The 16,074-nt window shown below is 49.9% G+C and overlaps 1 protein-coding gene across 1 annotated transcript in view; it reads right to left on the reverse strand.

Annotated features, from left to right (window-relative positions):
- Window positions 1-559: 559 nt before the first annotated feature.
- LOC103184067 overlaps window positions 560-16,074 on the reverse strand; it is a 36,394-nt gene continuing 20,879 nt past the window's right edge. The window contains exons 6-12 of the mRNA XM_042337262.1: window positions 8,210-8,325; window positions 7,586-7,877; window positions 6,866-7,037; window positions 6,163-6,281; window positions 4,550-4,677; window positions 4,225-4,309; window positions 560-3,485 (exon numbers count right to left, since the gene is read on the reverse strand). Of these exons, the coding sequence (XP_042193196.1) occupies window positions 3,474-3,485; window positions 4,225-4,309; window positions 4,550-4,677; window positions 6,163-6,281; window positions 6,866-7,037; window positions 7,586-7,877; window positions 8,210-8,325 (924 nt within the window). The 3' untranslated portion in view covers window positions 560-3,473. The remainder of the gene's footprint in view (window positions 3,486-4,224; window positions 4,310-4,549; window positions 4,678-6,162; window positions 6,282-6,865; window positions 7,038-7,585; window positions 7,878-8,209; window positions 8,326-16,074) is intronic.

Here is a 16,074-nt window from a genome sequence, read left to right on the forward strand (position 1 = left end):
GGTTTGACATTTTCTCCCGAGCGCACAAAATTAATTCATACAAACGCCCATATTCTTGCGACGATAACTCACCCTTACTACGAGAAACGTTTGCACCACGGCCAATGCAGTCAGTGTGGAACAGAACATTACTCATTGACAAGTGACTCAGAAAAAGTGCCACTCGAGTAGAATACCTTGTGCCTCGTGAGGTGTATAAAACGGTGCAATATAAATGGGTTTGCTGCTCCGCTCCACTGTCGGCAACCTGTGCTTTCAGCCACTACACCCCGAAACTTTTAAACTCTCTTCCTAAATCCATCTGCCTTGGCCCCCTTTTCCCCATTTTCCAGATCATGCCTCTTTGACCGTGCTTATGGTCACCTCCCCCTGGCTTGGTATCAATCTCCGCCACTATTAAGCGCTCCGAGACTATACGCCACCTGAAGGACACTAAATGACTCATGTTTTTTGTTAAGAAAGTAGACTTGGAGGAGGGTGGCGTACACTGAGGAGTGCAGTGCAAGCAGGAACCAATCTTTGGTGAGAGGAGAGAAATTCCACACCCGATTATTCAATAAACATGACAAAGGAATGATTTATACACAAATAGACTTTGATCAGGCTGTAAACCTAAAATACAAAACAAAAGGAAAATTTGAGATTACACAGCTTGCACTCACCATCATAGCACTTTTAAAATATAAAATACCAGACTCTTACAATCATCTGACAAAATTACATTCAGAATAGAGAGACCATTGCCCAAACTTAGCTAGTCCATTGGAGGGCTTTACAGCACCCCCTCCTGAACAAAGTGTGCCCCTAACGATTAAAACACACTCGAAAGTGTTCACCAGACACTGGCAATGGAGACATACATGTGCGTTCTACGGTTCTCATCGTTTCCACTCCTGACAATGTTATGGGTCAATGATCTGAGAATGCTCAGTTGGCACAGTGCATCGTGGTAGGAAATCAAAAGGATTCCCAGGATGCAGTAAACCATTTTGACCGCTCTGTCTAAAGGCACTGCCTCTTGGAGGAGCTTGAGCTGTTCAATCGTAAAACTGAATACAGTGCTAACCAAGCAGCCACTGGGCCGGAATAATAATAATCCTTGCATTTGATATAGGGCCCCCATCACGTCTTTGATACGTCTCAAAGCACTACAGAGTATACTGTAAAGTGAATCGACTGTGTATTTTGGGGGCGAATATCAAATATCAGGGTAAAGGTAGCATTACAGTGCCTTATCTTTCCAATCAGGCTGCTGTTGGATTGATATGTTTTCCACCTGAACCCCCTTTCCAGTTTATCCATTGGACATCACCTGAACTGGTCCAAGTTGTTTTCTGCTATTGAGAATAGCCAACCACGAAGGAGCCAATTTCAGACCAGGTTATTATTCTAAGGCAGGAATTACAGTAGTCTATGGCCACAATCCCATGAAGAAGGTCTCTCTGTACAGCTGTATTCTGAATGTTTCACCATAAACATTTACAACTTCCAAAACCCTTGTAGCGAGGGCTTCCAAACAATCTCATATTCAGTGCATTGTCGGAACACCAGGAAACAGAATCCAAACCCAGTCCTCGTTACATCACAGGAGTAACCAACACTCCCTTTTAAAGGGAAGTGGGTATGTAAACACGCTTTTTAACATGGCACAAGATCTATGGCAGCTCATAACCAGATAAGGCAGTGGGTGACTGGAATTGTACCCCAGGTTCAGCACTTCTTGGATTGCAAACACCAATGGCAACTTATCTTGACCTCTCCCCCAAAGAAATGCAAGGTTCACCTCCCCTCCCACCCCTCATTTATTTTGTGGTGCCATTAATCCCTCCTCAACTGCCTCCCCCCCCACATACAGCAGGTGAAGCAAAATGAATCAATGTGCATGCAATTAATACAGTACCCCAAAAAGCCAACCCCTTGTCACAACTCCAAGTGAATTGGATGAACGAGAGAGAAAGAGACAAACAGACAAAGAATGACACCAGGATTGCACCCAGTGACATCTGCTTTTCAGTTCCTAACCCTTAGCTCCAGGCCAGGCTTGTGGATTCTTTACTGAAGATGAACACAGCTGCACACCAATCAGCTGTGAATACTTTCATAGCCCCATTATACAGTGGTTCTAGCCCTTCCATACATTCACTCATGGTGTGCTCTATTCTCCCAGCAGCGAAGACCTTGGTAACGTGGGCTGCTGGAAGCTAACGTTTACTGCTGTTTGGCCCATTCCCTATCCCTTCCTGGGAGACACCAGTTCCAATCGGGTATTGAGCCAAGTCAGTTTCCACGTCAGCCTTTCTGTCCTGCTTATTTTACAAGAGGCAAATCAAAAGATGACATGACAAATATTTAGAGTCCTTTTGCAAGAGGTTGTTACTAAAGGTCTCATGAGGTTATTGCTTTTCTTCCTGCGTGGAAAGGGAAAACAAAATACATAAAAATCTGTTATTTTTTTTAAATCGGGAAGGCTGGCTGACATTCAGGAACCTCCAAACACTTCCTATGTGCATCAGTAGTACAAAAAAAACAATTTCTTTGCCAGTTTGTACAAGCGTTTCATAAAAATCGTTCAACATGCTGCACACCACATGACAGCGTTACATGTTCTCTCTCACGTCAGGAGAAGGTTTTGTTCTATTGTTGTTTTACGTTCTATAAAACGGAAAGCAGAGCTCTAGGTCTGATTTTTACAGAAAGAGAAGAATAGCTCTAGGCACCGATGCCAGGCTAACTAACAGGAGGCAGTTGGCACGAGGTGATCTGTGGCTTTAGACATACAAACAACAGCCCTCGCCCTCTTGACAAGACCCGGCACATTACGCACAGCAGCCAACAACGGCCACCCACCCTCCCTCTCCCTTCTCTGGAGTGCACTACATTATTGTATTACGAACAAAAGACCTCAGGTTTAAATGAAGAATCGTTTTTTTTTAAAAAGCCCTTTGTGTAATGACAGCCTAAGTCTGATACAACTCCTCCATCTCCTAAAGCAACAGGCAAAACGGGAGTCTGTGTTGGACGGGGCAGCGAGTTCTGTGACCGATGAGCCGATTTCCACTCGTTCTTTCCACTCCGGTAAACTCGTTGGGTGAACAGTCGGAGGTTGTAGCAGACGAGTGACGAACGAGAGACACCAGACCTCCTCCACCCGCCCACCCCCCCAGGTCACATTCTGTCCCGCAAACACAACTGAAGTGTACCAAAGAGACGGGCTCTATCCATCGCAGGTTTAGATGTCTCGCTGGTTTGGTTGGCAGGGACGTTTCCCCACGGGGTCGGATCTCACAAACCTGGAGCGTTGGGTTTCGCTGTACGTGAAGCAGCCTATTCACAGAGGACAAAGGGGAGGTACATGCAGGCAGCGAGGGAGGAAGCAGCAGCATGTGGGATGGGGACACAAATCACTTTCTTGATAAACTCCAGTTGACTATTTAAGGCTTCTATCAGGCTGGGGTTTCCTCTCGGGGTCTCATTCATTGATTGTTCTGAAAATAAAACGAAAAGCTAAATGTAAAAGTACTGGGGAGATTATATTAATGACTACCCCCCTTCCCCATCTATCATCCCATGGACAGCCAGTGGGACACTCCCACACCACACTATTTCCATTCAATAAGGACATAACAACAAGAATTGCTAGACCAGGGTCCACCCAGTTTGCCTTCCACCATCCTGGCAGTCACATGCACATGTAATGTCCCAAACCATACACTGTATCCCACAATATAATAATAATCCTTGCATTTCATATAGCGCCTGATCACATCTTCGAGACATCTCAAAGTGCCCCACAGAATAAAGTGCATTGACAATGTTTTGTGGGCGAAAAGCAGTAGCCAATTTTGAACAGCAGCACCCCACAAACAATAGTGGATTGAGTGACCAAACAAAATCTATCTTCGCAGAATTTTTATTTATCTAATCAGTCTTTTTTATTAAACGGTTTCCAGCTGTGTTGAAGACCCTCCCTCATGCCCTCACAGTGTGAGCTGCCGTCAGTCAGCCTGATAGCTGTACATTAACAGCAGACCTGTGTAGATAATAATAGATAATAATAATCCTTGCATTTGACATAGTGCCTTATCACGTCTTCGAGACGTTTCAAAAAGTTTCACAGGATACGCTGTAAAATGAATAGACTGTATATTATTGTGGGCAAATGTTACTCTGTGACCCAGAGACTGAACGTGGACCAATATGCCCAGGTGACAGATGCAGCCTTACCCAGTCAGGAGGGCAATGCTGGTTCTGACTAAATCTCTTCTTCGATTTCAGCTCCCTGAGCCAAGAAGGAGAAGCTTCTTCTGACCTGAAAGATGTGAGGAAATGGCACAGGTTTCAGCACTCAAATCTACTGAAGTGAGTCAGAGTGTGCAGCAGCAGCAACAACAACAACAAATTACATTTGTGTAGCGCCTTTCACATTGGGAGGACGTCAGAAGGTGCCGGCTGGACAGTCAGGGATTTGGACCCGAGCAAAGGTAGTTGGGATCAGGGTTGGGGGAGGGTAGGGCAGGAGGGTGACTGAAGGCGCAGTCAAAGTGCTTACCCCTCGTCTTTGCCGGGTGGAGGAGGCAGGACCCTGACACCCGCCGGCCCGTGGAGAGACCGGGATTGCTGCACAGTACTCGTTTCCATGGTTTCTTCCTCCTTGGGACGGCTTCGCCGTAGGCGGGCCTGGGCAGGGGAGAGGAGAACAGCAGGAGTTAAAGAGGGTGATGGGGCAGCCGCTTCGACATTAATGTAAACCGTGTAGTTGTAGCCAAGGCGCTTGGTATCTCCGAGGTTCTGCTGAATGTTCTTACAGACTGCGATGGTCACTAAACAACTCAAATCTCCACCTTATCCCCGGTTTTCCTCCTAGACAAGCAGCAGGAAGCGAGCCAGACAGTGCTCGTAATGGCAATTCTTCTTCACACACACACACACACACACACACACGCACACAATTTATGTCCCTGTCCACATCTGCATTGCCTCACACTGAGTTACATACTTTTCCCCCATTTGCTCATCCGTCCGGAGCCCTCTGTTATTGCATCAGTCACTTGGGCCAAACAATATATCTTGCTATCCTCACAATAATATAAGCAAGTCACTTAACGGATTGTGCAACAGCATTTCTTCCGTTTACTATCTTTAGGTTTTTTTTTATTAGCAGCTGCTTCGTCAACTTATCCCTTCCAGCCTCTTGTCTGCATTTCCACAAATAACCATCAGGTGGCAGCGTCGCTCCACGCGATGCTGGGCACTGCCCCACAGTCTGAGGCTCTCCACACGACCACCTCTCAACGCCTGGAGGTGACATCGTAAATGAGGCTGAACGTCGGTTAACGTGGTCGTGAGGACAACTGCTGCCCACCTACATGACCCAGGTACTAGTTCATGTTCCTGACTGGACAAGCAGCGGGAAGCGTGCCAGGCAGCGCTCGGAGCTCGCAAGCCATTTGGTTTTAAACCCCAGCGGTCTTTCTGAGACGGTATCTTTCTGGAGAACAGTGAAGAGCCCCAGGCATCCATCGTTCGCTAAGGTCACACGTGATAAGGCGCTCTATGAAATGCAAGGGTTATTATTATACAATTCCTAGTATCCTAGTCACAAGCAAGTACAGGATGTGGCTGTGATCCTCCTTTGGGGAAGATTTATAATAACATAATAATCCTTGCATTTGATATAGCACTTTATCACACCTTTGAGACGTCTCAAAGCGCTTCACAGAATGCACTATAAAGTGAATTGACTACATATTTTGTGGGCGAAATGTTCTAACATAACCTGACCACCCGGGGACGACGTTATCTATACACACTGGCTCCAGGGAAAAGACATGGCCTGGGGCCCTGTCCTGGTAACTCTCTCTTGCTCATCCAAATATCTAACTAAATACAATGACAAGAGAGAGAAAGAGATACAGAGAGGGTCAAAGAGCAGCATTTAAAAAAAACATGTATGTGTGTGTGTGTGTGTGAGAGAGAGAGTGAGCGCGTATGAGTGGTTTGTGCACCAAACCACTGTGCGGGGGGGGGGGGGGGTTTGCATCATTTTCTCAGCCCCGCACGTTTATCCGCAATGCAAGCAGGATCCTGGATGGCAGACAGTTGGAACAGTCGAGCACTCCTGTAAAGCGACCACAATAAACACCTAAAGCAGTGTTTTGTTACCTTTAGTGCTGAGGGGTCCATTCCTGGGAACATCGGGACTCTCGGAGACTGCATGACTGGGATTGGCCGAGGCCGTATTTCTTCCTCTTCCGATTCCTCCTGTCTGACCAGCTGGGGCTCTGATGGGGAAAAGCACACGAACATGGGGAGATCGGCCATCGGCCTGACTCACTGCAGCTTCCACAGGGGAGCACCTTCAGCAAGAACCTCAGCATTTCCCACTGGACATCTCAAGGAGATGGTGTGGGGCACTGGAGCAGAGGGGGTTAGGAGGTGGTGTGGTGTGGGAGGAAGCGAGAAGGTTCCAGAGGGGGAGAGCGCAGGAGGTGCGCGGAGATAGGATGAGGGAAGGACATGGAGGTGGGTTTGAAGATGAGAATAAGGATCTAGAAGTCGATGCGCTGAGCGGACGGAGTCAGTGGGAGTTTGACAAGGACGAGGAATTGTGCCAGGCCGGGCTGGCAATGAGCAGCTTTGGGTTAGAAGCTGTCGCCTCCCCCCTCCCCGGTGCCACCCAATCCTTGCGTGTGTGCAATCCCACCGCCCACCACCACACAATGAACAACCAGCTCACAGACCACCGCATCTACCAGAGAACGCTGCCCTCTGACAACGCCCGAGTTTGGCACATCCATACCACCCTACCCCACCCTGGGACCTCGGCCTCACCAATTGAGGGGCGAGGGGGCATGGCTACACTTACCCGTGGAATCCTTGTACATCCAGTCGCCGTTGTTTTGGTCGGGGGACATCTGGGCGTCCCCTGAGATCAGTCGTTGTCGCCTTGAGGTTCTAGCCCCTGGCGGGCGACGTATGCTCTTCTTGCCGAGTTGTATCCGCGATTTCTGGGCCACGTTGTCCAGGACCGCCACGTGCTGTGGAGAAGGGACGGGCGGGTTAGGCCAGGCTCCATACTATACCTTTTACCCTCTCCCAATTCTTCCCTGACCACCCACAGCCTCTGCACGGATGCAGACCATCTCAGCATGAGCTATCTGGCTGGAGGCTGACGCAATACGTTAGGGTCTGTTTCGCGCTTGGTGCAAATCGTGGGTATAGAAGGGATTACAGATGCCCCTTAATTACGTCACTAACAAGGAATGGGCGGGATTGATCAAGTAGAGCCCGGATTAGACGCAGAGCAAAGCTCCCTCGCCCTCTCCCCAACACGGTCAGGTACCAACACAGATTAGATGCAGAGTGACCAGAGAGAGAGGTCTCGACACACACACACACACACGCACCCCACCACACACACGCACCCCACCACACACACGCACCCCACCACACACACGCACCCCACCACACACACGCACCCCACCACACACACGCACCCCACCACACACACACACACACGCACACACAAAAACACAACACGCGCGCGCACACACACACACACAGGGAATACCTCTCCCCTGCTTACCTCCAGGAAGGAGAATTCGGGCTTGTGTTCGATTGGGGCTCCCACGCCAGCCGACTGGGAGCTGTCCGTGTCCTCCAGCGACTCGTACTCGTTGCTGGAATGGTCCAGGCTGCTCGACCTCTGTCCCCTGAAGGAACCGCGTCTCTCGTTGCCGCCATTCCCCTCCGAGTGGGAGGGCAGGCGGCTGTGCTCCGCGGGCCTCGCGGGGAGTACAAAGGGACTGGTGGAAGGTTCTGCGTAGGGCGAGGCCTGTTCGACCCCAGGGTCAGCGTAAGGTGAGGTGAGTGAACATCTGCGAGCCCAAGGAGAAAGATCAGGCGGTGAAAGCCAGACAGTGGATTAATTGAAAAAGCAGCTTGATGCAGTGATGTGGGGGGGGGGGGGCGGTACACGGTCGGGTGGGCGTTCTGGAGGGATGAGACTGGGTGGACCGAAGGGCTTTCTTCATCTATACTGTGAGAGTGGGGCTGATTGCAGGTAGGGTGGGGGGGGGGGGGCAAGGAAGGAACCTGGCGGGGTAGGGGTCTCGGGAGTTGAACCTACACATGGTCGGTGTGGGGGGAGCAATGGTGAGTGGCGTTTGCGGGATACTGTGGAAGACCCGGGCGTGTCGACCGTACTGACCTGTCGAGGGGCTGGGGTTCATCCTCGAATGAGTGGTACAAGGTCTGATCCTGCACTAGGTCGTCTGTATCCCTGGCGGCCGCAGGCACTCCCGTACAGAATTCCCGGATCTGCTCCTGCAATACATTAGTGTGTGAGGAGAGAGGCCACAAGCAACAACTTGCATTTAAACAGAGTTCCACACGCAGGATAGCGTCTTGGGAGTACTGAAACACGCCCACTCCCAGCCCAGGCAAGTGTGAATGCACACACAAGCTCCCCAGCCCAGAGCAGCGCGAGTAGTCAAATGGCCACTTGGGTTAAACACCGGGGGAGGGTTGGACAGTGCAGAACGTTTCATACTGTTTTTCAGAGCATTCTCTGAGGCACCGTCAATTACGCAAAGCAAAAATAAATACAGGCATATTTGCTGTTTTCAGCAAAACTCAATCAAACGCAGTAAACACCAAGTCGCCTGACAGCCCCTAAAATAATTCAATTCCACGTTCAGGCCTAGTGAATCACAAAGCCCGTCTCCAGCACAATCTATCAAACTGCAGCTGAAGGGAACTCTGCCAAGCACAGGGCCCGTTTCCCCACAGATCCGGCACAGATTTGATTTCCTTCGGGAATGTGAGATGACGATGGAGCCAGAGGCCGCAATAAACCCGAGCAAAAGGGTGAGCCGGTCCGGCACTGGGAGACTGGGCCCGAAATGGCCATCTGTGGAAGCCAGACACGGGAACCAGGATCAATCTGCGCTTAGACAAATATCCGTGAAGATGTGGGGAAATCCCTAAAAAGGTTTTCCGAAATGCAAGATGAAATTAGAAGCTGATTTTCTTAAGAGTTCCACTGTTCTGTCAGTATGCGCTAACGAGCCACAGAAGCCACCTTGGATGAGCCTCCATCCCTCGCTCAGTATCCTCTCTGTTACATGGGCATAGACAAGTTCAGTGACCAAATTGGGACGGGAGATTGTGAGCTTGATCTCCACGCGCTGTTAGGGTCAGAGATCAAACCCCAGGACTGGTGCTGGTATTGGAAAATAACAACAATAATAATCCTTGTATTTAATACAGCGCCTTATCACGTCTTCGCGACGTCTCAAAGCGCTTCGCAGAATATACTGTAAAGTGAACTGACGTTATATTCTGTGGGGGAAACGCGGCAGCGAATTGCGCACAGCAGCGCCCCACAAACAGTTGTGAGCGAGCACCAGCAGAGACGACTCTTGCCGGGCACAGAGCACAGACTGGCTGATAGACAGGCACAGAGGGAAATCTCAGGATACAGGTTATTTCCGCCAGGAACATTCCGTTTGCTCATGGCTCGGATTTAGAGATTAGTTCAGCGGCTGATAAAGCAGAGACATTAAATCAGAGAGTTACACCCAGGGATCAACGGCAAGATTTACAGTAAACATCTGGAATCCTCAGCCCAGGACTGTGGACAGTTTCAGCTACACGTGCGCAGCAATTTCCAAACCGGTGACTGAATTGCTGACTCAGTCGATTACTGTTGGCAACGTGGCTTAAATCTGGATCAGAACAGTGTGGGCTCGAGCCCCACGTCAGAACTTTGAGCTCATATTCACGGCTGACACTCCAGTGCAGTGCAGTGATGGGGGGGTGGGGGGATTGCATTGTCAAGAGGTGCCGTCCTTCAGATGAGATGTTAAACTGAAGCTTGTTCAGATGGATGTTAAAGATCCAATGATACTCTTGAAAAAGGAAAGGAAATTGGTGCTTTCAATCGCAGGCAAACTGCCCTTAATCCCCAGACAGACACAACCAAAGACTGGACACAGAAGATGACTGGATGGGAGTGATTACAACCTTTGATCATACAATCCAGATTGACACCTCAATACAGTGTTGGGTGGAGTGCTGTAGTGTACTTAAAAGTTCTGGTTTCCTGTTCTTGTGGATGTCAAACAAGCCATTGCACTACTAGAAAAGAATTGGCCATTAACTTCTTGGCTGTTTGTGGGACGTTGCCTATTGCAATTTGGCTATAAATATGCAATGACTACACTGAACACACAGCAAGTACTGTCAAAATGTTTTGACGTGATCAGGATTATATCAAATGTAAGATTATTATTATATTAACCTTATTAATATTAATGTTTTCCCAGATTCAGATTGCAGGGCTGGGACTGTGTGGTGGGCTGGAGAAGTAGGAGTAGAGTTTTGTTGGGAGGAGTGGTGGGGGGAATAAGGTGGTAGGAATGGGATGCATTGGACCCCTAACACCATTGGGAATGTAGGAAACAATGCTGTGAGAGGCTCAGGAATCCTCAGCACACCACGCTTAGGGATATTCCCGCTTCCAGGGTGGGGAATGCAGCTGCCCTCTGACTCTGCGGAAAAACAACACACCTTTCTTGTGGCTTTCTTGAAACATTGGGAGGGACATCAATGTTGCTCTGGAAACGGAGACAACAGATTTCAATAAAGCAGGTTGGGTCACATCTCACTGCCAAACCCCTGGAGCCCTCAGCCATCTCCTTTACCTGTCACCTCTTGTCTAGAGATCAGAGATGTGGAGCGGAGCACAGGCAATGGTTTGCTGTGACGCACCCACAGAAGCAGAGCCTCGCCCCATTCAGCAGCAGACAGCACACCAGCTCACACACCACAGACCTACCGACTACAAGAACAGGACACAGATCCCAACAGGAGATAAAATGGAAAATACTTGTTGCACTTCTCCCTCCCCAGGCCCTAGGTTTAACCCCGTGTTTCACAACGCTCTGCCTTGTTCCGCTCTCATATATATATATATATATATTTAGTGATAACTGTGTCAATTTTTTTTTTTTAACTTTTATCAAAGGAGATTTCTTCCCAGCAAGAAGATCAACATGCTACCAAGTGGAGAACTGCGGCTTCAACCTTTCAACGTACAGTCACTACACTTTACAGTATAGTCCGTGAAGCACTTTATCAAATGTAAGGATTATTATTGACATAATCCAGCATCCAAAACCCTGTGCTCGGATCCCGGTGTCCTGACCACCTCTCCGCAGAGCACATCTGAATTCCTCTGCTCTCCCCCCAACCCTGACCCCATCCGAACCCGACTGCCAGCCAGAGCAGGTGAAAGCGGCCAATTTGTAGCCTGTGAATCACAAATCAAGACACGGTGCTGGGACGGTTGGGAAATGCCAACAAGTGCAGAGAGAGAGAGAGAGAGAGAGGCAGAGAAAGAGAGAGAGAGAGAAAGAGTGCAATCAAAATTGAGATTGTTATGGTGGGGGAAGTGAAGTGTTGCCAAATTTACTTTTAATAAACACTCGGGCTTCAAGTGGCTGCAATTCACTGACTGAATCAGTAGCGAGCGGTTAGCGTTAATAGTCGGCACTACACCACAAGACTGAAGAGGTGGGTATTCTCAGAGCCAAAACATAGTCCCTCCCTAAGCACACGCTGCCCCCACACCCCCCCAGCGCACAGACCACACAGACCCGAGGGACGAGGATCAACGCTTTGTTTCTAAGATGAAGCCTGATTAGTGTGGGCCTCATCATTATTACTTCTTCCATATTGATATTATTATTAAGCAACAATAATTATAATAAACCTTGCAACTGATACAGCGCCTCATCACGTCACTGTATATTTTGTGGGCAAAACGCAGCAGCCAATCGCACACAATGGTGTCCCACAAACAGTCCTGGAATGAGTGACCAAATTTCTCAAAGAGCTTCACAGGATTTTTTTTTTTTCAAGTGACCGTGTATTTCGTAGGCTGATGCAGCGGCCAATTTGCGCACAAGGATGTCCCACAAACAACCTGGAAGTGAAAATGTCATTGCTGCTGCTCAGTCACCAGGTGCGGCCCAGCCCGGCCCGGCCCACCTCACCTCACGATACTCTGGAGGATTTAAACCCACACAAAAAAAAAAAGCTTCCCCATTCACAGACCAGGTAGGATTCACCCAGTCATTGGCTCCACCCAATACCCCCAATATTTTGAGCAAGTGACTAACCCCAGTCAAACCATAAACAAGCTACAGCTTTGCACTTTCTCTCCAATATCGTTAACACCCAGTTTACCAGAACAGGTAATGCAACAACCACAACAACAACTTGCACTTATACTGTACCTTCACACAGATAGTACATTACATAAACGGATGCGACTTCCTGCCTTGTAGAATCCCAATAGACAAAGCCTTTCCCACTCACCCTGTCCTGTGTTCTGTCAGTCTTTAGTGACAGTAAATCTGCTGCTGATTACAATTCATCGGATCACACAGATGGCAGAGCACGGAAACACAGCGGCAAGAGCAGAGACCAATTCCTACGCTTGCTCGTAAGAGTAGTAGAACACAGCACTAGACAGACATGGTCTTTCCACAGTGGTTCCTCAGCCGTTGCCCACATGACAAAGTGCTTGTAGTGGGGGCAGCACCACATTGTTGGGAGTACAGAAAAGACCTCAATCCCACAGCTCCCCGTCCGGGCAAGCATGGGCGGGGGGGGGGGTTCATGAATCAAAGTGCGGGAGAGGACACGAGCTGCAGTACTGAATAGTTATCCTGGTGTCCTGGCCAACAATTCCCCAAATAAAATTGTCCATTCACTTCACTCCCCCATTCACTCCCGTCGAATACAGAGTTCCAATCAATCCTGCCCTTTCCCATTCCCTGCCAGTACATAAACAAACTGGCAAACAAGCTGATCTAGGATGAGGTGTAATCGAAGTGCAATGAAGGCAGAGAACAAATGATTAAGGTGACCTCAGAGGTTGCTGCGACTCATGGTTTCTTGCATACCGTTGTGCTCCACACACACTACGGTCAAATGGGACTGCGCAGCAGTTTGTTAGAAAATACTCAACTGTGCCTCTTAAACGTAGTTCAATAAAAAGCTTGAGGCTCTGAGCTTCAATGCTGCTCGCGAGTGTGCTGCTTCCTCAGAGAAACCCACCTGCATTGCTCTGTAATGCTACACTGTCAAACACTATAATCGAATCTCACCTTCAGCCATTGCCTTACACTATAACACAACCCTCCCTCCAACCCAACGCTGTGTTTATATAATAAATAATCCTCGCATTTGACAAACAGCCACGAAGCGAATGACTAATCTTATTTTAGGGAATGTTGGGACACCGGGAGAAACTCCCTTCTCTTTTCGAGTAGTGTCATGAGATCTTTATCATCCACCTGAACTGGCAAACAGGACCTCAGTCTCATTTGAAGGATGGCGCATCTGGCAATGCAGCACTCACCAGAACTACACTGTCAGCATAGATTGTGAGTTCAAAGTCCCTACTTGAATCGTTGGGCTTGAATCTACAACCGACTGTGTATCAGTCTGGCAGCACTTTTGCCTTTGAATCAGGAGGTGGTGGGTTCAAAGCCCCACATTAGCCCTTGAACTCACATAGACTAAGATGACACTGCAATGCACTCCTGGGGGTGTGCTGAATTGTCAAGAGGTGCCGTCCTTCAGATGCGACATGAAACCGAGTTCCCAACTGCCTGTTCGGGCAAGCGTTGAAGATCCAATGGCATTATTCGAAAAGAGAAGGGAGTTTCTCCCAGTGTCCTGGCCAACAATCGCCCAAATAAAATTGGTCTTTAGTTTCATGACTATAATACAAACAGCCTTCCAACACCAAGTTACACTATAATACAAATCTCCCTTTCGCCTTACAAGGCGCTACACAAATGTAACCTTGCTGTTGAGCCCAGCAGGGTCTAAAGGACAGTGAGCATCAGCAGGGTCCATGACCAAGGGGGACATATCACAAACCGACTCAACGCGCACATGCTTGCACGCTCCAGCAGAATGATCAGACAGTCTGGCCTGGGAATCCTGGCTCTATTCCCACCCTCCCCTGACCCAAGGATGCTCAGAACAACCTCAGTTAGATCAGTGATCTCTGCTCCGATCTGGCCTGGACCCTTCCGCCTGGCCCACACCACATGGCACACTTACCCCCCGAGGCCCAAGGCAGTCACTGTGCTGCTTTCCAGCAATGTGGCTGAACAGTGCAGACGTCAGGGTACAGAGGCGACAGGTCAGAAAGCGGTCTGACATACTGCGATCCTGAATCGTCCCTGGGTCAATCCTCACCACAACAAAGTGCAGCAGAAAACGGGAGAGCGCAGGAGCTGCTTTCGGCTTCTGACGCTGACTAAAGCACTTTGGAGCAGAGTGCAATCTCGTCTGTCTTTACTGCACAGTAGTGACTCACACAAACGTCACCGTAGGCTTCGGGACTGCACAGCTAGCCAATGACATAGCTTCGGTAGCGATGATCGAAGAACACAAATCAATTAAAAACAAAAGCTTTTAAACAAATTAAAGCGTAATAATCCGAAGCACTAGTTTCCGGGTAGAACAACGGTAACTCAGGATCAGTGGCTTCATTGATTGGAAATGAGGGGGGGAATGACTTACAGTGATTTCAGATGCAATATGTGACCTAATTCTAACCTGTGCGGTAGTTGACCTGCGAGTGTTGGATGGCCAGTGAGCTTTAATCCGACGTAGTGAAGATTTTTATCATGTAAAGATTCTCAGCACTCCAAGATTCAACGGAACATAGAGTAAATGTAAAAATAATCCTTGTGTTTAATACAGCGCCTTATCGCATCTTCGAGACGTCCCAAAGCTCTTCACAGAATACACTTTAAGCGGAACGGTCAGTACATCTTGCGGGGGAAATGCGACACCTGGGACACCTGGTTGCACGCAGCAGTGTCCCCCAAACATTCGTGGATTGAGTGACCAAATTATTATTATTTAGCCGTTATGTAGCTAACGGAGTTGAAGCTCTCAGCACCAAGGGTCTCACCGGCGCACCGATACCGGTGTGAGACGCATCCAAACTGATACCCGCGCAGCCAAACTGACACCAACGCACCCAAACCGACACCGGAGAACACACGTGCACACAGACTGACGCACATGAAAGTCAGTCGATGTACACGTATGTGTCGGTGGGTCTGCGCTCACACACGAAAACAGAGACAGACCACACACTCAACACACACACACACACACACACAGTGCTGACAGTGTGTGTCCCTCGTAATAAAGCAGCAATGAATCCACAGCATTCACCTTCACGGGGGACGGCGCGCACACACACACACGGCCGGGGATCTGCCTTCACTGAGAGGGACAAGACTTGTTCACCAGGAGCTCAGTGCTCTCTCTCTCTCTCTCTCGCTCTCTCTCTCTCGGGAGAACAGCCACTGCACCAGTTAAATAAAAATCTACAGTAAATACATTTCCAATTAAAGCTCCGGCCAGTCATGAAACACAGTCCTAGCGCGGGCTGAGACCGGGCACCTCTAATGCCCAGGTGGGGGGGAGCCAGGTGGGGGTGGGGGGGCCCAGGTGGGGCGGTGGTGTGGCCCAGGTGTTGGGGGGGGGCCCAGTGGTATGGGGGGGGGCCCAGGTGGGGGGGCCCAGGTGGGGGGGGGGGGGGGGGGCCCAGGTGGGTATGGGGGGGGGGCCCAGGTGGGTGGGGGGGGGCCCAGGTGGGTGGGGGGGGCCCAGCTGGGTATGGGGGGGGCCCAGCTGGGTATGGGGGGGCCCAGCTGGGTAGGGGGGGGCCCAGCTGGGTATGGGGGGTATGGAGGTGGGAGGGGGGGGGCCCAGGTGGGTATGCGGGGGGCCCAGGTGGGGGTGGGGGGGCCCAGGTGTGTGTGGGGGGGGGCCCAGGTGGGTGGGGGGGGCCGGTGGGATGGGGGGGAGCCCAGGTGTGTGGGGGGGGGGGGTGAGCCCAGGTGGGGGGGGGTGAGCCCAGGTGGGGGGGATGTGTGAGGGGTGGTGGTGTGTGTGGGGTGTGTGTGGGTGGGGGTGAGGGGTGTGGGGGATGTGTGGGGTGTGTGTGTTGGGGGGTGTGTGGGGGGG

The sequence above is a fragment of the Callorhinchus milii genome, unplaced genomic scaffold (assembly GCF_018977255.1).
Source record: "Callorhinchus milii isolate IMCB2004 unplaced genomic scaffold, IMCB_Cmil_1.0 Scaffold8, whole genome shotgun sequence".
Taxonomy (NCBI): Eukaryota; Metazoa; Chordata; class Chondrichthyes; order Chimaeriformes; family Callorhinchidae; genus Callorhinchus; species Callorhinchus milii.